We start from the raw sequence: 24,112 nt of genomic DNA, 5'->3' as shown, positions 1-24,112 counted from the left end.
TTTAATCAATAAAAGCACTAATATACATTTTTAAAAGATTTTTTTTCCAGCCGAACAAACAATAACTTTTGCCGCTGCAAATACAATTCTTTGTTGTATCGGGAAAAAAGTTTTAAAAAATAAACCGTTAATGTCATTAATACTAAAAACAGAATTCAAAGATAAACTTACATGTTCATGTGTAGTCTTTGGCCCACTTAAAGTTTCCTTTTTCTTGATTAAAATTATAATTTCCTATCATTTTATTCTTCACTGACCCGATCAGAGCAGAGAGAGAGAGAGAGAGAGAGAGAGAGAGAGAGAGAGAGAGAGAGAGAGAGAGAGAGAGAAGAGATTAATGAAAAGGAAGAAAATATGTGAACAATATTTTGGTTGTAATGCTGTAATTGTATTCAAATAAAAGAGAACACTTAGAATACCAGATTAAACTATACACAAAATACATTTGTAGAATTGTTAGCGAAGGGTCAATTGGACCATTTTGTACTGGTTAGCCTAGTACACTTTAGTAAAGTTTTTGGTAATATATTTTTTAAAAATTGGGAAGAACGTCTGTAGCGAATTTTTTTCAACCCTTCCAATAGGTTTAGCCATTCAACTTATAAGAAGAAATAGCTTTCAATATCCTCAAGATTGATGCAGTTAAACAGTTTTTAAGATCTTAATACACAAATATGATGACCTAGCTTTGCTCAATTGCTGTCTATATACATGCTTAGGATCAAAACGAAGCTTGCCTGTAGATCTTACAATCAAGCAGTTTTGAAATCTTACTAAACACACAACACTTTGAATTTCTAACATGTAATTTGGGATCATGGAAAGAAAACAAAGTAGTGGGTTTCATCGTATTTTCACAGTAGCTTCTGATAAGGTTAGGAAATAGGCCCCGCAGGGTTAGAGCCCCCCCCCCCCTCCGAAGTGGCTAGAAATAGGAGAAAAGCTAATCCAATGATCCGTAATTTGTAATTATTTCATAATTATATTTTATTTTAGTACATTACACATTTCAATATTTTTTAACATGAAAAATATATGATTTTTAGTCAAATAATCTTAGCCATTTTAATGAGAATTACAATTTTTATGTAAAAGTATTATTTTAGTTTTTAAAATTCTATTAAATTATTAGGCAAACACATAAAAAAATGCTTTGTAATTCTTCTGATTATATTTTAACTTACCATGTATCAAAGTATTTAAGTATTACTTTAAATTTAGAAAATATTTGCTCATAGTTTTCAAAATCTAAAGATAATATTTTCACATCATTTTGTTAAACAGTCGGGTTTATTAGACTCTTAAATTTACAAAAACTTATAATAGAAATATCTATTAAAGTTTTAGAATTAAATATATAAATGTATAACAAGACAACTACCTGAATCCATCTATTGGGGACCTTTTTCGTCTGCTAGCAATTTCTTTCTGCTCTTTTGTAGCGACTTGGCTGTGCTAATATTCCCGACGCTAATGCTTGATTTTTAAAGACCCAATTAAAGATCAGCACAGGGTCTTCAGGATGGGGACATACAGTTATATAACCCTTTCCACCTCTAGTGTTTTACACTAATGTTTCTAAAGTATTTAGATTTAGTCAAAAATAAAAAAAAAATTTAAAAGGTTTTTCAAATGTAAAAACATTAATTTTGGATTTTAAATCTTTTTTAGCTTCTACAAGGCCAATGAAACAGTAGTCTCTTTATGAATATAGTTACCTGCTAGAAATGATGATATCCAGAAATTGTTATAAACTAACTTTATTCATACTTTTTTAACATAATATAAGCAGTAAAATATCCTATTATTAAGCTGTCATTTTCTTACAAAAATTGTAAAAAATTGAATACACTTCTGTTGACTTTTTATGAATAAAACATTAAAAAAAGTTAATTCATTCTCAACGTCGTTGGGTAAAATTACTGTCCATTTAAAAGTATTTCTGAGGTGGATTCTTTAAAAACTTTTGCCTCACTAAAAATTCTTTGCCTCACTAAAATCAGTGAGGCTCGCTAAAAATTTAGAGGGGATAATTTTGCCTCATTATTTTAGTGAGGCAGTGAGCCAAAAAAGTTTTTTTAAGAATTCACCTCTGGTTTTTATTTGTATTAATATATTTCTTGAAAGTCCCAAAAAACTGAACTAACCCTGTACTTACCTTAACCTAACAATATCAATGTAAATCACTGATACAAAAACTTTTACGACGTAACCCCCCCCCCCCAAAAAATAATTTTCAATTTATTTTAAAAATTAGTGGGGAGGGGGGTATGTGTTCCCCAGGGATCTTGAGGAGTAGTGCCAAAATTAGGCAAGTTATAGAGCTTTTGATATCATGACTGTACCGTAAAATATGAAAGCAAAAAGTAATCATTTTGGTGGTGAACTTGTTTTCGAATTAAATTATTTTTGTTTTAGGAAAAAGTTTTACTTAAAATAGGAGCACAATTTATCCACAGAAAATAACACAAAGAACAAAGAAGAACAGACAGACAATGATAACCAATAAGTAACCTCACTACCAAAATTTTATTTTACTCTAATTGATTAAAGTCAAGTTTCAGTATTCCCCTTTAATAAATCTGGATACAATGTACAGAAAAAGTTGTTCTTTGTAAATCAACTAAAACTCTTCTCAGGACAATGCTAAATACAATGGTCAAAGTCTAATCTTTAAAAAATCCCTTGATTTTTTACAACTTTTAAATTCTATTATAAAAAGTAGGAAGTTTCTTAGACTGGTTTTGAAACTTTTTTTTGCTTAAAAGAGGGGGATGGTTTATTAAGTGGCCTGTTTGTAAATATGACTTAAAGCACCAAATCTTTTTAAAGAATCGAGCAAAACTATGAAATAGTAAGATATTTAAGGATTGACCGCAGGTCCACTTGGAAACTTTGACAAAGTTTTGCTCAATTTAGTTAAACATTTGGAAATCAGAAAATGCAAAGAGAAATGGAAAAGAGCAGAATGTGAAGGAAAGAGAGAAAGAAGAGGAGAGAATCATTTTATTCTGTATATCCTTTTGAAACTAGAATTTAAGTTGCTAAGTTATATTTAGAATTCTTGATAAGGGAATAAAAATACAAGGATGACAAAATGAAATGGGAAACATATAAATTGTTATTATTAAAATTATTATCTACAAGACTTATTTATGTCTATATACAAACGCTAGAATCTAGAGGCTCTGCATTCAAAGGGAGGGGACAAAAATAGCCCAAAACCAACACAAGACTTAAATCTAAAAATAAAATAGCCTAAAACAATCCAAGATTTATATGAAACTTTCCTTAAATGAAAAATCAAAATCTAGTGAGATCTTGTCTGATAAAAAAATATTACATATTTATAAATATTTATATAATAACTTATTAGAAAAATCGATATACATTTATTTGATTTTGATCCTATAGGTTTATAAAATAAAAGCTAATATATATCCTTACTAGCGGCTACGCCCCTAGAGGCCTCTAGTGGCACTTTAAATGTTTTTGTTTGTTAAAGTTAATTTTTTATGTACGATACCACCTTATTTGACGCTGAAGTCTCCCAGATTTTAAGAAAATTTTCATTTTTTTTGTCATTTCTTTTGGGAGGGTGGTAGTACCCTCCCCCAAAATAGTTAAAAACCTTCCCAGGACATATGAGAATCTACCCTGTTAAGGAGAACCCGATCGGTTTAGCGGTTAGCGAGATCCTTCGGTACACACAGACAGACAGACACACAGACAGACAAACATCCTGTTACTTTAGTATAAGGATTAAAGAATCAGGGTTAATTAATAAGGTGATTTTTAAGAATATAAACTTTTACTTTATCATGATGTTAACGACGAATAAGTCGTTTTATTCAGTTTTGAGCCAATTCGTTAAAACGCATACATTTTAAAGAAAAAAACGCCGTAATTTTTCTACTTTTAGGTTAGATTAGTTTAATTGGCATTAGATAGCTCCGCAGGGATAGTAACCCATTATTATATAATAGAATCCATGATGGCAAGGGCTAAAAATGTTTTTTCAATGTTTGACTCTCAAGTTGTCGACTTTTCTTGGTTTAACCCAATGAATTTTCTCTGATTAGGATAAACTAAACGCAACTCTTTTTAAAAGCGAAGCTTTTCTATAATTAGGGTCGGTCCGTCCGTACGTCCGTAACGGATAGCTTTTTTCGTTAATTTAGGCATGTTAGAATTGTCCTATCGATTGCAAATTTTGCATGGTGATTCCTTTAATAGTAAGGTACGTTTTAGAAAGCGTAGCAACTCTATAATCATCACCAAAATGTCCGTACGTCCATTTTAAACATGTTAATTTTTTTACTTTTTTAACAACAAATTTTTATGTGATCTAATCATCCGATTGATCTGATTTTTGGTATATTGATTCCTGGGACAACAAAGTATAATGTAATCAGCGAAGCAACTCTATAATCAAGTCCTAAAAATGTTAGTATGTCCATAAACATTATCCTGAATCAAGCATTTTTTCAACAAATTTACTAACAATTTTGCTTTGACTCTTATACATTATATTATGATTATTCAGTTCTGACACTGTACAAGTGTTAATGTCCGTTTGTCCTACCGTTTCAGTGCTTCGCTTTTATGGATGTTGTCATCCTTGTTTAAATAAAAAAGAAAACAAATTTTTTTTTAAAAAACAACAAATAATTAAACATTTAATTTTTTATTTTCAGAGTGCAATTTTAATAATATCTAACATTAAATTTATCTATAATAGCTGTGCAGATTTACTAAATACATATCAAAATACATAATTTATTTATATCACTGTTAATTTTTAAATTTAATAAATATTAGTTGATATGATATTTAATCCCTTGAATTATATTTAAATTGGCTTGAGACATCTTTTTTCAGCAAAGAATCAATTCCAAAACTGAAATTTCTACGTGGGATAGTTTCAGATTTCAATGCTGAATTGGCCAATAGTGATGTACTAAACGCTGACAATGAAGTTGGTGGAAACACTGATGATCTTGGTGGTGAGGCTCCGGGAGAAATAGAACTGCTTGGCGAAGCCGCTGGCGACCTTGATTCTGGCATTACTGGAGATCTGTAACCTTGCTGAAGTTGCAATTGATGCTGATGAATGTTTGGCAGCATGCGAAGCTGATCTAAATGTAGTTGAAATGGAGTTGGCTTCATTTCTTCATAATCTTCATGTGACGGCAGGGGTGAGGATTGAGTTGGCACACCAATAGGGCTCAAACTTGGCAGGCTCGTGGTTTGGCTGCTGCCAGGTAGCGGCGAAGCTGTGGGCAGACTGCTGGAATATTGAAATGGAATGGGGGAGGATGGAGGGGTGTCTTCATCATCTAAACCCACATTCATGCCAAGATATTTCCTAACTTTTCTCTGGGCCTTCCTCCTGCTGAAGTCCCCCTTCTGAAAGTCCTCCTGGCAGGCCGGGTGTACAGCCCAGAAATGTCCCTTGCCATTGGAGGCCCTGCCAGCCTTGATGAAACAATCATTGAGAGACAGATTGTGACGGATTGAGTTGCGCCAGCCAGGACCACGGTGACGGAAATATGGAAAATTATCCAGAATATATTGATAAATATCAGCTAACACAAGTTTCTTTTCACTAGAACTAAGAATAGCCATTGCTATTAGGCCAATATAGGAATGCTGTGGCTTGGGTTCCTCAGGGAACGGAATTCTGAATAATCTGGGATCAAGCTTTGCCAGCGGAAATCTGGCAAGATCTGAAGGAGGATTGAATCTGTGTGCCTGAGCTTGTGCAGCTGCCAAACTAGCAGCGGAGCCCGGCAAAAACATGCCAGCAAACGGATTACAAACGCCGCCATTAAAAGCCGGCTGTAACATTCTCATTCTATCAGCCAATGCAAGTGTGTACAGATGTTGTAGGCGCAGATGATCTGGCTGTTGGCTGCTAGCTTGAACAGCTGAGCTGCTAACCGCTGGCGAGTTAAGCAGCATTGCTGCGGGATGTGATAATGGTGGCAGATTTAAATTTTCTGTTGATATTCCCTCCATTTTTGATATATTAATATTCAAATAATATTAATTTTATTATTTGTTAATTAGAGGTAATTATTTGTGATGTGTTTGTGGTTTGAAACTCTGATGAATACTGGTTTCTACTCTGTCAGCCAAGTTACTGTTTCACAACTGTTTCCAACCATTACCAAGCACACCGTGACCAATCATTGACAATCAGAGCGCCCATTGGCCGGAGGATTAGTGGGGCCCGCCAGTTTGGCGCGGAGCGCCAGCCAATCACAGCACGGCATTTGTTGTTCTAGAGTTATGGTAAATATTTTTCTCTTTGGATGTCGGTGGTTTTTCTGGCCTTGTTGAAAATATAAAAATCATGCCATTTCTAACTCGCCCCCCCCCCCCCCACCACCCGTCCATTAAGACTCATTCCATTTAGCCATTTCCCCCTCAAGCTCCCACAAAAACACAAAAATACATATAACAAATATTCTCTTTACCCCCTGCTACTCCCCCCATTTGTTATAATAAACATTTTTAAAAATGAAACTTTTCTTACATTTAGGGCATGTTCGTCCGTATGTCGTATGTGAGAATAATTCTGTCGATTTCAAACCTAATCTGGGGATTTCTGTAATAATAAGGTATAATCTTTAATAGTTAGCAACTATATAATTATTTCCTGAAAGTTCGTGCGTCTGTTCTCTAACTTTAAATTTTTATTGGAAGTTACTTTTTAAAAAAATTTAGCTACTACAATAAAGAGTACCCTGCATTTTAAGAGTATTAATATTGATTTATTGTATAAAAGCATTAATGTCTGATTTATTGAGCTATGATTTACTGAATGCTGTCCTCCTTGTTCTATTATAAAGAGTTCTCTGTAACTATATTTCTCTACCCCATTATATGAACAACAGTTTATTGATCTTGCTTTATAAATAATGCTATTTCTGCCAACAATAAAAACTACAAAACGCCTCTCTGTAAAAACATTTAGTGCGTCATTTTGTCCCCTCCCCCTTTTAGCTTTAAGAAAATGAACATATAAAAAGACTAAAAATAAAAACTTTATCTTTTTTTTATTAAAACTTTTGATTAAATTAATTAGTACTTTCTTTACTTGGCTGATAATTTTATATTTTTAGTTAATAAAAGCCATTTGTGAAGTCTTATTTTTATACAAATATTAGATTATAATTTGTTTTTATATTTTCAAATAAAAATATAATTTGAAGTGTTATTACATATTTTGTTATATTTGTTACAACTTAATAAAATTAAAACGCCCAAAATTTATTTTGATTTTGAGCAGTTGAAATAATAAAAACAAGGATGACAACATTTATATAAGCAAAGGTGCTGAAAGGGACATATTGAATTAGTTATTTATCGCATCGAATTATAGACAGCTTTTCAAGGACTTAGAATAAAAAAATAAGATAAAAACTTATATTAATTATATGATTTTAATTTTAATATTCGTGGAACATTGTTTGTAATTCGATGCTTGATTTTATAGTTGGTTCTTGTCCAGCGGATATTAATCGGATTTGAAGCCATACTGGATATTAATTTATGCTCTTTCCGGAACGAATAATCACTAAGTTTTTTCAACAGTAAAACCATCTAACTGCATTGTCTAGAGGCATAGTTGTCTTTCTTTGGATGCAATATCCTTCCATAAGTTGCAATATTGTAAATAAATTATTCCAAATCGTTATAGAATTCTTCTTAAATTTTAAATTGTCTATAAAATACTTAAATTTTGTTATGGCTAACCATCAAAGCAAATGAATATAGACTTAAACACCCATTATGTAGAACAGCTTTACTTCATATAATGAACCTAGTAAAAGTGTCGGACTGATTATGACGTAAAAAAATAATTAGCCAATGAGAGGCCACTATAAATTTTACCATTGCACATTGGGGCAAATCAACCAAAAAGGGGATTTAATTATTTAGTACCCTTAAAATTTATCTCACAAAAATTTCATTTATACTTTTTTGTAGGTAATTTAACAACAAACAAATTTGCTTTTATGTTTTTTTCTTTCATTTGAAAGGAACATGGAGATAAAGGTCATTTTATGAAGGTAGATAGAAAATTACCAGATTAACCCCTCCCGAAAATAGCCCCCCCTTACCCTATCCATCTATATATCCATCAATCTATCCATCTATCTATCCATATATCTATCCATCTGTCTATCCATCTATCTATCCATCTATCTATCCATCTATCTATCCATCTATCTATCCATCTATCTATCCATCTATCTATCCATCTCTCTATCCATCTATATATCGATCCATCTATCTATCCATCAACTATTCATCTCTTTATCCATTAACTATCAATTTATCCATCCATCAATCTATCCCTCTATCTATCCATCCATCTATCCATCTGTCTATCCATTTACTTATCCATCTATCTATCCATATATCTATTCATCTACCTATCCATCTTAGGGATCCTTAATGAAGCTACAAGTTTCACTTTATTTTTATGTTTAATAAATCCATTATAAATGTGGGCATGATTAACATAAATTTTTATTAACTAATATCTATATTTATAATGATATTATGATTCTTGTTTACTGTTTATATGAATACTAGCGGCTTCGCCCCTAGCCTCTAGGGGATTTGACCCAAGAGGTAATTAAACAAGGATGACAACATCCATGAAAGAAGCGAAGCTCTGAAATGGAAGGACAAACAAACATTAACACTTGTGAAGTGTCAGAACTGAATATTAATGTATGTCTATACAAAATTGTAATTAAAACTGATTAAATACATGTTACTGTTTAAGGACATACTGACGTTTTTAGGACTTGATTATAGAGATGCTTCGCTTATAACAATAGACGTTATTGAAATAGGAATCAGTATTCAAAAAATCAGATGAATAGAATATTTTTAACATTCAAAACCATTATTTGTTGTCAAAAAAGTAAAAATCAGTTTGTTATAAATGGATGTACGGACTTTCTGGTAACGATTATAGAGTTGCTGTGCTTTCTAAGTCGTACCTAACTGTTGTAGAAATCAGCATGAAAAGTTTGAGATCAATAGGACAATTCAAGCCTGTTTAAGTTAAGTAAAAGAGCTAACTGTACCAGACGTACGGACGGACCGACCCTAATTATAGAAATATGAAAAAATTGAGGGGGATTTTTATTTTTGAAAAAGATCTTTAAACAACCACAGGACCAGTAGATATATTCCCTGAAGAGTAGAATTCAATCAGTTTAGTGGTTAGCGAGATCTTAAGGGATGGGCGGACAGACAAACAGAAATCAAGCTACTTTGTATTATATATTAACACCTAGGGATCTAAGGAACAAAACAATAACCGATTAATATGTACATCCCCAATATTGATACATATTTAATAAATACATATTTAATAAATTATATTACAAAATTATTTGTCTGTAGATGACAATTAGTGGTTGAAAAGTTTTGACACTCATCTTAATGAACCAACCAATAAAAAATCAATTAAATTTCCTGAAGTTCTTATGCTAACGAATATAAAAACGTTATTATAAAACTTTGAAGTTTGGGGACTAGTGTAATTAACAGTCCCCTCCCTTTCTAAATAAAACTGCTGACTTTAAACATGAATACCCTCTAACTACATAATTTAAAAACAAAGTATTACCAATAGACAGACAGATAGACTACTTGCTAATTCCAATTTAGAATGATTATAAGAACCTCACGTTATTTGCATATTAACTTTACCTTTTCGCAGTGAGGTAGAGGACATTGGGCTGTTTATAACACTAGTCCCCAAAGTTTTACAGTTGTGTGTTCAAACGTTTTAACTACTAACTTTAATCTACAAAAGGGGTAATTTTGTGTATTATCATTGGGGATGTACAACAATTTATTGACCTTTGTCTTATCCCTTTAGATCCCTGATATTTGTAATAATCTATAGAAACGATTATTTAGTTACATTAAAACATCAAACATAAAGAGGTTTAGATTTAGGTTTAGCCCCCCCCCCCCCTCTCCTCTTCATCATTTAGTGCAATAGAACTTGAAAATATTTATTATTAACTTTAATTCTAAGTCAGAATAAATATTTCCCAATATGTCTATGTTTCTGTGTCTTTTATTTATTTGAATTATATCTTAAGTTTTGACTTTAAAAGCGCATTTAAACGCCTTTTCTTACAAGCTTTTCGTGCACCAACGTTCAGAAAACGGGCTAAAAACCCCTACGGGGGCGCGGGGGGGGTAAATGAAACCAGTACTGGCGATTAAAATATGTCTTTGGGTAATCAAATATCGTTTTTTTAGCCGGTGGCAACCGGTGAAAACATATTTCCTCTTACTGTCTTCTTAAATGTTGATTATAAAACAAACAAATAAAAACTAAAATCTTGACTTCAACTAGAATTATTTATGACTAATTTCTTCAATTTGTGTTTTTTTCTTTTATACTGTCAAAATATATGTAATGCATGACTCATCAGAAGTTATTTTGTCTAATTACGTTAATTCTAAGAGATTTTATAATACTTTTAAAATTGTTGGTGAAACACAAAAAGTATGCCTTTTTCTGTAAGAAAATTTTTGCATTTCTTGACTTCCATGCATTAGAATGCTTACTTAAAAAGCGTATTTTTACGATTCCTTTGAAATCTGATGTACATTGGGTATGATAATACTCATAGAATGTTTAGAAATTGATTTGGGGGTGGTGAATTGTTGCCCCTTGTTGCCCCTATGTGCATTGGTGAATAATGGCCTCTCATTGGCTAATTTTTTTTTGACGTCATAATCAGTCCGACACTATTACTGGGTTCTCATATAATTATAGCCGGAGGTAAAGAAACTAAAAGCACAGTTTCAAATAAATAACAATTAAGTCTGGCGATAATTATAAATCTATACATTTTTATCCACAGATTAAAATCACTCCCAGAGAGAGAGAAAGAGAGAGAGAGAGAGTGAGAGAGAGAGAGAGAGAAAGAGAAAGAGAGAGCTAGCATGAAATGTTTTATAATTGACATTAATCAGTGAAGCCCCTCTACATAGTAAGTTTGTATGTACGTCAAAGATCAATTTTAAACTTTTTACATTTGCTAAATCCGCAGTTTAGTATTTTTTCTAGCTTCAAATATCCCATATCATTTTTTAAAAATATGCCTTTCTGCTATGATGGATTTTACCATCCTAGTTAATATAAAATTGTTGTGATACCACTTTAGATTTGTCTATCTATCAGTGACAAATAAATATAAGTTGGAAGGCTGCATTCTTTATGATTTATTAAAACGCAAAAGGATAAAATTTTCCAGTATGGCTTTGAAACCGATTATATACGCTGGATTAAAACCGGTTCTAAGCCATACTGAAAAATCATGTATCGTATCGGCATCTTGGGGCTAACAAAGCTGGTTTTAATCTTGTAATTATACATTCTAATATCTGCGGAAAGCTGATTATAATACGATGAGATAAATAACTATTCTTCCACTTAAACACTTTAACTCAAATCTTTTAAATTTATTAGACTAGCTTAGATGTATAGCCTTCTTTCCTTACCCTAACTCCTAGGCTAGTAAATTACATAAAATACAAATTTACATCTTTGAAGATTTTTAAAATTTTGAAATATACAAAATACAAAAATTTGATTCGATCCTGTACAATGTGTAAAAATTTATATAAAAATTTACAAGGTCTACTATTTGCAGGGTTTACTATTTCCTAACAAGTTTAAGCGAGATAAAATAATTGCACATCCCAACTGAATATCGAGTATAGGTTGGTTTATTTTTAGACATTTAAGTGTTTTCTTATCAATCTAAAATGTTTTTCGTTAAGATCCATATTTTTCAGATATTTAGAAAATAATCTAAAATAAGTGTTTTAAGTTTATCAAATTTGCAGCTTATTTTTTTAAAAGTCCCTTAACTTAACAACGGTATGTGGCAGACGTGTTTTTTCTTAGCTAATGTTCAATATAGATGGCCATTGGCCAAACCTCTAAAACCAACGAACTTTTAATACTATAAAACTCATTAGGATTTTAATATGGAAATCTCAATTTTCACTTGTTTGAATTCTCTTGAATAGTTAGCTTATACTCGTTAATTGACTTTGCCCGTCTGTCAAAATTTGTACTTTACCAGTTTTACTTAAATTACACTGGTAAACATGTTCTCTCATTCTTTGGTTTAAAAACTTTGGGGGCATTTATAAAATCTGATTAGGTAGTAGAAACAAGAAGTGTCAAAACATTTCCACCAATAATTTGTATCTTAAGAAGTAATAATTTTGTTTATTATTATCGAGGGAGTAATCAGTTTTTTTCGTTTGGATCCGTAGCGGATATACATGTATTTTTTTCCTTTCCCCTTAAAATTTTATTCTAACAAGCTAATTAGAATAAATAAATGTAAATATAGAACCAAATATATATTTTCAATATTATTATTCATCACACTTGAAAACTATTTGGAGACAATATTGAGGTTGATTTTTCACATTTATGCGCCCACCACTGAATTTCAAAGTGGACAGGGCTGTATATTTACAGTTTAAAATTAGAAAATTTAATGCCTTAGGTGCGGTTAGTATTAGTTCTATCTACAGATTCAAAGCCCCCTACCAAAATCAAAATCATTCTATTGATATTTTTTGTATCGACTCGATAATAAATTTATATAAATCATGAATTACATATTAATTTTTGAAGGTATATTGATTTTAATAAATTTCAATACGGTTTTATTTTTTATAAAAATTACATTAAATTTGAGAGAAAAAAATATATTTAGTTTTAACACACCCCTGCGCCCCAATTATAGAAATGTTAAAATTTTCGGGTCGTTAGTTCTTTTGTGTGCAATTGTTCATCCCACTGCACACACACACACATACACGCACACACACACATACACACACACACCCACACATACTCAATAAAAACATCATAAAATTACAATGAATTTTATTCATGCATCAAAAATTCTCTATAACTTCCCTTTTTTTATCTCTCCTTGTTTCTATTTTTTAAACTCCTTTTTGAGTGTTATCATGTCTTACAAAAAAGATTTAGGTAGTTTAGAATTAACCATTAAAAAAACTTTACCTGTAGTTATTCCTGTCACAATTAGTTAAACTTTAACTTCCATTTAAAAAAGATATTTCTTTTTTATAATACAACGAAATAAATTTCTTTAAATTTTGATAATAAATAAAAGGGACACAACTCGAAAAACATTAAAAAATTATATTAAGCAAAATTGTCCTGCATTTGCAATTAAACATCAAATAAAACTTTGATTTTCAGATCTATTTGTTTCGCTTCTAGAGGTGTGGTCATCCTTGTTAATCTTTATATTTTTTCTTTAAAAAATCCAAAAAAATCTGGAAGTCAAATAAACAACAATAACCAATGACCTTAAATGTCAGAATTGAAAATAAAAAATAAGAAAGTTGCAAATTTTTGTTAATTTCTAGAAATTGTTTGATTCAATTTTATCATCATTTTTATCTTTTCACTTTGTCGGCGTGTTTAGCCATGTCATTTTTACACCTCCTTCATACACGTATCAATGGATATGTAAATTTGCTGAAATTTTTATGGATTTTATGTTGCAATGAGATTTTTATAAAGAGGGGTATTAAATGCATTTTATTTTCACTGACTTTTATATAATATTCTAATTGTATTTATGATATTTTTTCATTAGTAATCATTAATAAAAAAGCTTAAAAAAATGCTAGAATATTTCAAATTTTCTATATTTGATGCTTAAATAGAAACTATTAATATTTTTTATCATTTTATTTATTCCCTACACACGTAAGTCTGAGCTTCTTTTTAGGGTTTATATGCCTTTTCAACAAATTTAAGAATTAATAATTTTATTATCATGTTATGATTAATTTTTCATAATTGTGTTTTTTTATTTCGAATTTTGTTTAAGATTTCTAATCAATAATAATTTGAAGGCATAATTATCCCTGAATTATATTTAAAATGCCTACCTCGCCAAAAACTCCGCCCCTTATTTTAGGCCATGAAAAAACACGCCTTCTTTTGTGATTCAGAGAAACCCAAAAACATATTCTTGTAAACATTTTCTTTCATTATCATTGTATTCTTTCGCTCATTTTTTAATTTTTGAGTTTCTTTTATTTCATTAGAACCATTTGGATCGCCTGCCTTTTCTTTGTAATTTTCTCTGTGTTTTCTCTTTCTTTCTAAGGGGCTGGTTATAACACTAGTACCCATAGTTTTAAAATGATGTTTTCTTATTAAAAGCTTTGGGGACTTTAATGAACTTTGATTGGTTGATTCATTAAATTGAGTGTTTAAACGTTTCAACCACCTATTTTAATCTATAGAAGGGGTAATTTCTTGTACCATCATTGGGAATGTATATCAATTTATCTGCAATTGGCCCATACCTTTAGACCCGTGATAGGAATGTATATGTGTAGATTATTAAAAGGTAAATGTTTAAAGGATTCTATTAAAGTGTGGACAATCATACAATACAAGGATATTAGACAAATTATATAGTGGACAAAGCAATATCTAAAAATACATCCTTCTGTTGGTTGTAAAAATGTGTTTGTCCTACCAGTAATTTTAAGGTATAAATTGATTTACATCCCCAATGATGAACCACAAAATTACCCCTTCTCTAGATTAAAATCAGTGTTTGAAACGTTTGAACATTCAACTTAATGAATTAACCAATCAAAATTCACTAAAGTCCCCAAATATGTTATGGCAACGAATAAGAAAACAGTATTACAAAACTTTTGGGAACTCTGCAGTTTTGACTTTGTAAACTCTATAGTTTGTCCCATGTGGAAAGTATGTTGGTTATAGTGGCCTGTGATTTAGACATGACATGGCACATCATTACAAAACATTTTAACTCAACATATATTTACATTTTATCACAAGTACTGTGCAGCTACTCTTTAATTTTTCCAGTATTTTAAACTTTAACTGTAGAGGAGATTCATATTGGTACAGCGATTGGCGAGATACTATGCTACTAACAGGCATTCAGTTACTTTCAAGTAAAGATTATAAAAGTGATAAAAAGACCATGGTTATCAAGGACGCACAAGCTTTTTTTGAGAGGGGGTTGGAAAGTGAATAGTACCCTTGACTTTTAATATTGTATTAAAAATTGTAAGAAATTTTTTTGTTATTAAAGTTTTTTTTAAAAGTTTCAGAAATACTTGAAACCACATGAAAAAAAAAACAAGTAAAAGCCATTTTCGAGATATATTGATATATTTATTTTTATTATTCCACTCAAGTCACATTGCACAACATTTATTCCTTTTAATGCTCTTATCATGCAAAAAGTAATAATTAATTTAGCCAAATAAAATTTTTAATTCTTTATTCTTTATTTCATAGTTATCATATCATTATTAGAATAGTTTTTTTTAAAATTAATGTTCTGGTAGTGATAATTTATGCTTTACTATGGTCATAATGTTAATGTAAATATCTGTCAAAATAGTTCTTAAAAGAAAAGAAGTTAACGCTTAAAGTAGTTAGTTAAGTAAGTTGTGCCCCGATCTTACCTAACCTAAAGTAATACACCAACAAACAAAAAATGTTCCTTCATTTCCATTTTTTTTTGTCAAAATAAGGTTGTAGGGGGATTCTGTGCCGCATAAGTATAAATCAATATATTGTTTGTATATTTCTTTTTCTAAATATCTCTGAGCACACCCCATGGGAGGGAGTAAAAAGACACCGGATAACCTCAAAGAAAAAAAACAAATTGTTATTTTTTTCGTAAGACCTATAATAAGTACTTATAACAAAATGGTACTATTATTATATGTAAAGCATATTCATCTTCAGCGAGAAGGGATTTTACACAGAATATGCAAATAAACATAATATTTATTTTGTCTTTTAATATTTATTTTTTTCATAACTCTTTTATTATATTCTTAATTTTTAAGTTGACCGGTTTTAATTTTAATTTCAGCCTTTTATTTCTTACTTTATTAGCGGTCGCACCCCTAGGGTTGAGGCAAGGGACAGAAAAATGAACCTATACCCATTCTAAGAAAAAATACATAAAATCTTGCAGTTTCGTTTCAATCAGTTCAGTGGATCTTAATGGACAAACAAAAATGTCAGGGAGGAAGGTGACATTACACTAGTCCTCAAACTTTACAATAACTTTTTCTTCTTTGTTTTCTTAACAACTTTAGGGACTTTAATTGAATTTTGATTATTTGTTTAATTTAGCTGAGTGTCCAAACGTTTCAACCACTAATATGTTATACGGAAATGGTATATTTGTGTAAAATCTTTGGGGATGAACATCAATTCATCAGTCATTGTCTTATCCCTATTCCTATTTATTGTATGTAAAAGATAAAGATGAACACCCTTAATACCTATAAATAATAAGTGTGTAATAATAGCACGCTATCATATTCTATAAAGCTTCTCTAACTACAGATTAGCTAGGAATAAACTAATACATATATTAGTGTTCTTTCAAAACCACTTATAACAAATTTAGAAACAGGTAATTTGTTGCAAATCTCATCTGAAACAAGACGGGGAATTTACATAAAAATTTTACATTAATAATTTAACATTATATTGAAACAGTAGAGGGAGAAGGGGTTAAATAACTGCTTGTCCCCACCCCGTGGACCCTGTGCCGACTCTCAGTTGGGTCTTTAAATACCAATGGCATCGTATATATTAAAACAAAAGTCGCCACAAAAAAGCAAAGAGCAATTTTCGAGCAGACCAAAAGGTCCCAAAAATTATCTATGTTATATATCTATACTTATTACATTAACATTTTGTTTGTTTCTTGTTTTCTAGCTTGATAAAAATATCATTGATGCTATTTTACTAAATTTTGAATTATTGTACAAACACAAAAAAATGATCTAAAACCATCCAAAAATATATCAGAGAAAAGTTTCAAAATAACATTAAGATATAGAAGCTTAGCTATATGTATACGGTATCATATTTTTGGTGACAGATACCAAGTAGCCAGGAATCCAAAAGGGAAAAAACAATGGCCTATAAATTGATTTACATCTCCAATGATGATACACAAATTTTCCCCTTTCTGTAGATTAAAATTAATAGTTGAAACTTTTGCAAACTCAACTTATTGATCTAACCAATCAAATTCAATTAGGTCCCCAAAGCCAACGAATAAGACAACGTTATTATAAAACTATAGGGAATAGTGTAATAAACAGTCCATTGCATTGTCCCCTCTCTATCTCTCTCTCTCTGTTAAAAGATGAACTAATATTTTGTTTCAAAAACTTTTCTTTTTGTACACTTTTAACCTTAATTAGATAAACTTCAGAAAGACCTATATGTGTAAAATATAAACTGTACAAAATCGGACACTGAATTTTCCTCCCATAATTTTTTTTGTTATTCACGCGTTGGTATTTGATAATTTTTTATTGATATTTCTAAGGAAAAAATCAAAATCTGTTAAAGGTTTCTAATTCCTAAGCAAATATCACTAAAAAATCAACATTTTCTTGAAAATCAGCGCCATGAACGACCCGTTTCAGAGATCATATAAAACATGTGTTATTTTGAAATTTTATAATTTGGCCAAACTGTTATAATGGTTATAATTTCATATTTACAAACAAAAATCTGGAAAATAATATAATTGTTATAACAAGCATTGTTTATTATTACAATGATAATAATAATACAATTATTAGCTGTGGAAAAAATTTGTCACCTTTTGTTAAACTATGTAAGTTTAGTAAATGTTTTGATAAAATTTTTGAAAATCCGTGTAAAACCTCAGTGGGAGACTGCATTCAAATTTCTATACTATTGCAGGAAATCTATTTAAAAACAGAACCATATTGATTTTAAAAAAACAAGAATCGAACCACAGAAGTAAAAAAAGAATTTTTACACTAAAAGAAGTAGAAATTATAATAAGAAAAATTAAAAATAAGAGTAGGTACTACAGGTCTTAGCCACTAGCTTACTCTCAAATGATGTATTACCAAATTACCAAAATAGTAGATACCCCCAGCAGCAGCTCCTAGCTAACCCCTGTAGTAGTGTCCAGAAAAAGAGTAGATACCACCACTGCAGGCAGCAGCTATTAGCTAACCCCATTAATGGTGTCCAGAAAAAAAGTAGGCACCCCCACTGTAGACAGCAGCTACTAGCTGACCCTTATAGTGTCCAGAAAAAGAATAGATACCACCACTGTAGGCAGCAGCTACTAGATAACCCCTGTGGTTGTGTCCAGAATAAGATTATCTATTTAAAATTTGTGGATTACTACTCATTTCTGTTTCTAATACTAGAATTATTAGAACAAGAGTATTCATATGTAGATCGATTTTTTTGCATTTAAAAATTCAAAAACTAAATTACCAATTCAATTTTCAAAAGCGAAGCTTTTCTATGATTTCGAATTGCTGTTCTCGTTCATTTAGGCATTTTAGAATTGTCCCATCGATTTTAAACTTGACATGGTGATTTCTGTTGTAATTATGTACGATTTAGAAAGCGTAGCATGTTGTCATCCTTGTTTCTATTGGATTTTCAATTTCTTAATAAAAAAAATTGATGGAATTCCAAAAGAAAATGGTTAATATTTATCATTCTATTTTATCTCTAATGTCGAACAAGCTATAGGTATGATGTTTAATTGTTTATACCTAAACAAACAATTAGTATTGTCTCATTCTCTATATAATACTGCATCCACCTATTTAAAAAATAAAGTAATATCCAATTAGGTTTAAAGTATTGTATAATATTATGCCAAATAAAATGTTGTCTAGTATGGCTTCGAAACTGTTTCATATCCACTGGATTAGAACCGGTTCTCAGCACACTGAAAAATCATGTATAGCATCGTATTACAGACAATTTTGTGGTAGTTTCTTATACCTTTCTCCCTGCACTATCTGGATTTAGATGCATAGCTATGTAGAACTCACTATGCAAACTAAATAATGTCTTATTCCTTTCTCCCTGCACTATCTGGATTTAGATGCATAGCTATGTAGAACTCCCTATGTAAACTAAATAATTTCTTATTCCTTTCTCCCTGCACTAATAAATTTAGAAACATAGCTATGCAGAACTCACTATGCAAACTAAATAATTTCTTATCCCTATCTCCCTGCACTATCTGGATTTAGATGCAAAGCTATGTAGAACTCACTATGCAAACTAAATAATTTCTTATACCTTTCTCTCTGCACTATCTGGATTTAGATGCATAGCTATGTAGAACTCACTATGCAAACTAAATAATGTCTTATTCCTTTCTCCCTGCACTATCTGGATTTAGATGCATAGCTATGTAGAACTCCCTATGTAAACTAAATAATTTCTTATTCCTTTCTCCCTGCACTAATAAATTTAGAAACATAGCTATGCAGAACTCACTATGCAAACTAAATAATTTCTTATCCCTATCTCCCTGCACTATCTGGATTTAGATGCAAAGCTATGTAGAACTCACTATGCAAACTAAATAATTTCTTATACCTTTCTCTCTGCACTATCTGGATTTAGATGCATAGCTATGTAGAACTCACTATGCAAACTAAATAATGTCTTATTCCTTTCTCCCTGCACTATCTGGATTTAGATGCATAGCTATGTAGAACTCCCTATGTAAACTAAATAATTTCTTATTCCTTTCTCCCTGCACTAATAAATTTAGAAACATAGCTATGCAGAACTCACTATGCAAACTAAATAATTTCTTATCCCTATCTCCCTGCACTATCTGGATTTAGATGCAAAGCTATGTAGAACTCACTATGCAAACTAAATAATTTCTTATACCTTTCTCTCTGCACTATCTGGATTTAGATGCATAGCTATGTAGAACTCACTATGCAAACTAAATAATGTCTTATTCCTTTCTCCCTGCACTATCTGGATTTAGATGCATAGCTATGTAGAACTCCCTATGTAAACTAAATAATTTCTTATTCCTTTCTCCCTGCACTAATAAATTTAGAAACATAGCTATGCAGAACTCACTATGCAAACTAAATAATTTCTTATCCCTATCTCCCTGCACTATCTGGATTTAGATGCAAAGCTATGTAGAACTCACTATGCAAACTAAATAATTTCTTATACCTTTCTCTCTGCACTATCTGGATTTAGATGCATAGCTATGTAGAACTCACTATGTAAACTAAATAATTTCTTATCCCTTTCTCCCTGCACTATCTGGATTTATATGCATTGCTATGCAGAACTCACTATGCAAACTAAATAATAACAAATACAAGATTATACAAGGGGACCCTGCTATTTTCACAACCAGCAGAAATGTAGTTGAATGTTTTTTGTCAAAATTTAAATACATCTTACACTGGTAGTAGATATGTACTGATAGAGATAATCTAGAGACACGCTCTCTAAATCAGCCATTATAAAAACAGTGGAAGAACAACAGCTATAGATAGACGAAATATAAATGATGGTGTTTTTCTGCTAGAATTTTTTTTTACGTTAGACGAATTTTGTGGTAAGACCATCTAGATATATTATGCCTTCTTATATACTATACCGTCATGAAATATTATGTCTAAAACGTAAAAATAAACATAATTTGTCAAAGATTCATCTGCGAATTATCAGCTGGTTGTAAACCTAGCATGTACCAATACACACACAACAGTGTAAACTCAACAGATCTAAATAAAATAGGTTTTTAAATTTGAGGATTAGAGGTTTAAGTTGTGAAAAGATTGTTTTGTTATTTAACACCGGTATTAAAAGAGTTGGCATTGTTTAGAGTAAAACTTGAATATTTCATATTTGTATTTATATAACCTAACAATCAAGATTGTAACAGGATTTTAAAAAAGAAATAAAAAAGTAATACAAAATTATTTGAATTATTTTGAGAAAATTTTCCTGAACGGGTATATTATACCTTTCTCCTACGAAAATATTTTATTACTCTCATCCCCGATAAAATGTATTTCTTCCTATTCAAAATTTAAGATTGCGACAAACCAAATTACCCGGGACCTCTATGTACATAAGATTTTTAGTGGAAAATTTTAAACTGCACTAATTTGATTTAATAAGAGTGCCTACAGTTTTGAAGGCTGCGAATGAGAAAATGTGTTTAGAAACTTTAATGTACAAGTAGAATTTACTGTCTAATGTCTCTTTTCTCAATGTCCAACCGAGTCTTAGGTGAATCATCAACTTGACCCTTTATGGTTAGTTATACAGCATTTCAAAATGTAATGTCGTTTACAATGACAATTTAATATATACTAGCGGCTACGCCCCTAGAGGCCTCTAGTGGCACTTTAAATGTTTTTGTTTGATTAAGTCTCTACTTTAATTTTTTTGTACGATACCTCTTCATTTGACGTTGAAGTCTCCTAAACGTGTTTTAAAATTTCGATTTTTTTGTCATTTCTCTTGGGAGGGTGGTGGTACCCTCCCCCAAAATAGTTAAAAACCTTCCCGGGACTTATGAGAAGCTACCCTGTTAAGGAGAACCCGATCGGTTCAGCGGTTAGCGAGATCCTTCGGTACACACAGACAGACACACAGACAGACAGACACACAGACATCCTGTTACTTTAGTATAAGGATTATATTCTATAAAACACAAAATTATTTTAATGTAAAATTCTAGTAAAACTTTAATCTTCAACTTTCATAGCATAATTCTACCAAAATCTTTATATTTTGATTTATAAAATTGCATGTAAAGTAATCTTCTTTTGTATATCCAATCTTATACATCATGAAAACTTTTCTAATATATCTATAACTCAGATAATCATATTTACTAAATATTTTATATTTAACCCATGCATGTGTGGGGCTTTTGTTTTTTAAAAAAAGGGAAGACAAAAAATTATCATGAAATTAGATTTTTGTAAAACATATATAAAAATTTCAGAAGCCTATAAAAAAGACGTCATATTGGCCTACCATTGGTCAATTAAAATGTATAAAGGCATGCTATTGGTAATTTTGTCTGTGTATTGGCTTGTCGTTTGTATTGTATGATGTCATTTTTTATAGCCACAATATAGAGCTTCATACATTTTTTAAAGAAATAAAACATTAGATAAAGTATTGAGTAGCTCTAGAGCCTAGTTCTATCAACATGTAAAAGACAACCAAAACTAACTGACGGGTTAAGTAAAATAGATAGATGTCTATTTTTTTACATGAAAATCTACAAGAAATATCAGAAGCCTATTTCATATAGCAGCCAAGTAATTTTCAATTCCATTCAAATATCACTAATCCAAGCTAAAAGATTTATGTATTTTATTGTACCTTAAAAGTGAATTGTTTTCATTTAATACTTTTTCATATATCTTCAAATGATGGAAAAGGTTGTCAATGGATGTAGAATATACACGTGGATATTGTGACAAATTAGGTTGCCATTTCCTCTTTTTTTTATTGGTCAATTCGTTCATCCAGTAGGAGGGAAGGGATAAAGGCAAAGGGTGTGTAGTGGGTTTCTTTGCCTGTCCTGTTCTACAATTGTTTTTTTTTAATGGCTGTCTGCTCTGCCAAAATGACTGGTAAATTTAGGATCCAATTTTGTACAGTGAATATTCTGCACATTTAAGTTTTTCTCGCGTTTAGCAAATATTCACTTAAATTTTCAAAACAAATTTGCTTTAAAATCTAAATTTAATAGATTGAGAAGAGCCATGGAAATGTTGTATAAGACCTTGTACTTTTTAAACTTCTGTATATTTTTTTACTAATCGGTACCTGTCCCCACTGTATCATGTATTTCTATAATATCTAATCCCACAGATTAATTAGATATACAGAAAATATATCTTTTGTCATTCAATAGTATATTATTTACCATTAGTATTGATTTTATAAACATTTCATAATTCTTCTGAAGCAAAGTTTTCTATTTATAATTAGAGTATGTCCGTTCGTCGGTTCTTTACAAATAGCTCTGACCATTAATTTATGCATGTTAGAATTGGACAATCTTAATTAAACTTTGCATGAAGGTTCCTAAAACAGTTAGGTATTTACAATTTGGAAAGCGTAGCAACTCTATAATAGTTACAAAAAAGTTGAACGTACAGACTTTCTGGTAACGTATTCAGAGTTGCTTCGCTTTCTCAATGGTAGCTGACTGTTACAGAAATCTTTATACAAAATTTGAAATCGACAGGACCATTCTAAAATGACGTGGTATACATTACAGACGTACGGACGTACCGACCCAAACTATAGAAAAGTTGTGTTATTAAAACAATAACAAAAGAATCAATTTTAAAAATTTGTTGACTTATTTTGAAACGAGAACAAAGCATATTTGTCATATTAACTCTTATAAAAATTATAATAAGATTCACTTTTATATAAAAAACAACACAATAAGTCTTTAGGAATTTTCATAGATCACAATAAAATCTTTGAATGAAGGATTCTTTCAATATAGGATTAAGGATTTGTATTGAATTGGGAAGAATTTGTTATCTTCTTATTTCGATAATCATCTCTGATTCTTTAGATTCACTTATCTAGATGTCAAGTTTTAATCCTTTTTTTTCATTTGACTTTACAACTTATTCATTAATTTACATTTATTTAGTTTTAGTTTTGTGGAAGCTATGACCCACCATTCTAAATGATGATAAACAAAATTCCCCTTTTTGTATATTAAAATAATATATTAATATATTAAAAAAGTTTGGACAAGCAGTATAATTAAAAGTATAGATAGATATTTATTAATTCCACTAATTATATGTAACAAATTGTATATAGGTACATTACATTAAGCATATGCAATGACAATAGTTTACTATAGGAAGAATCATGGCACTACATTTGTATATTAAATTCTATTGTAAGTTTACCCATGACTTATTTTTGAGTTTTTAGGTTGCGGATTTTGAGAAGGCGGCGGAGGACAAGGCAGGCTGAAGGTTGAGTGTATAGTCACAGTTATTTACTTTGTGTAAAGTAAAGAAGTATCCAAAGCATTTATGCCAATGATGTGATAGAACTTTGGGTACCAGTATGATTTACAGTTCAATTTCCCCTCCCTTCTTGGGTGAAAAAACTGCCTTT

The 24,112-nt window shown here is 30.7% G+C and overlaps 1 protein-coding gene across 1 annotated transcript; it reads right to left on the bottom strand.

Moving 5' to 3' along the window:
* Positions 1 to 4,671: 4,671 nt before the first annotated feature.
* On the bottom strand, positions 4,672 to 6,071 carry LOC145307410 (uncharacterized). The gene has a single exon (XM_080149840.1). It carries the CDS (start codon positions 6,019 to 6,021, stop codon positions 4,834 to 4,836), a length of 1,188 nt encoding a protein of 395 aa, XP_080005966.1. The 5' UTR covers positions 6,022 to 6,071; the 3' UTR covers positions 4,672 to 4,833.
* Between the last annotated feature and the right edge of the window lie 18,041 nt (positions 6,072 to 24,112).

The sequence above is a fragment of the Acartia tonsa genome, chromosome 2 (genome assembly GCF_053477335.1).
Source record: "Acartia tonsa isolate MP-2025a chromosome 2, ASM5347733v1, whole genome shotgun sequence".
In the NCBI taxonomy this organism is placed as follows: Eukaryota; Metazoa; Arthropoda; class Copepoda; order Calanoida; family Acartiidae; genus Acartia; species Acartia tonsa.
This window is presented reverse-complemented; position numbering and strand designations above follow the sequence as displayed.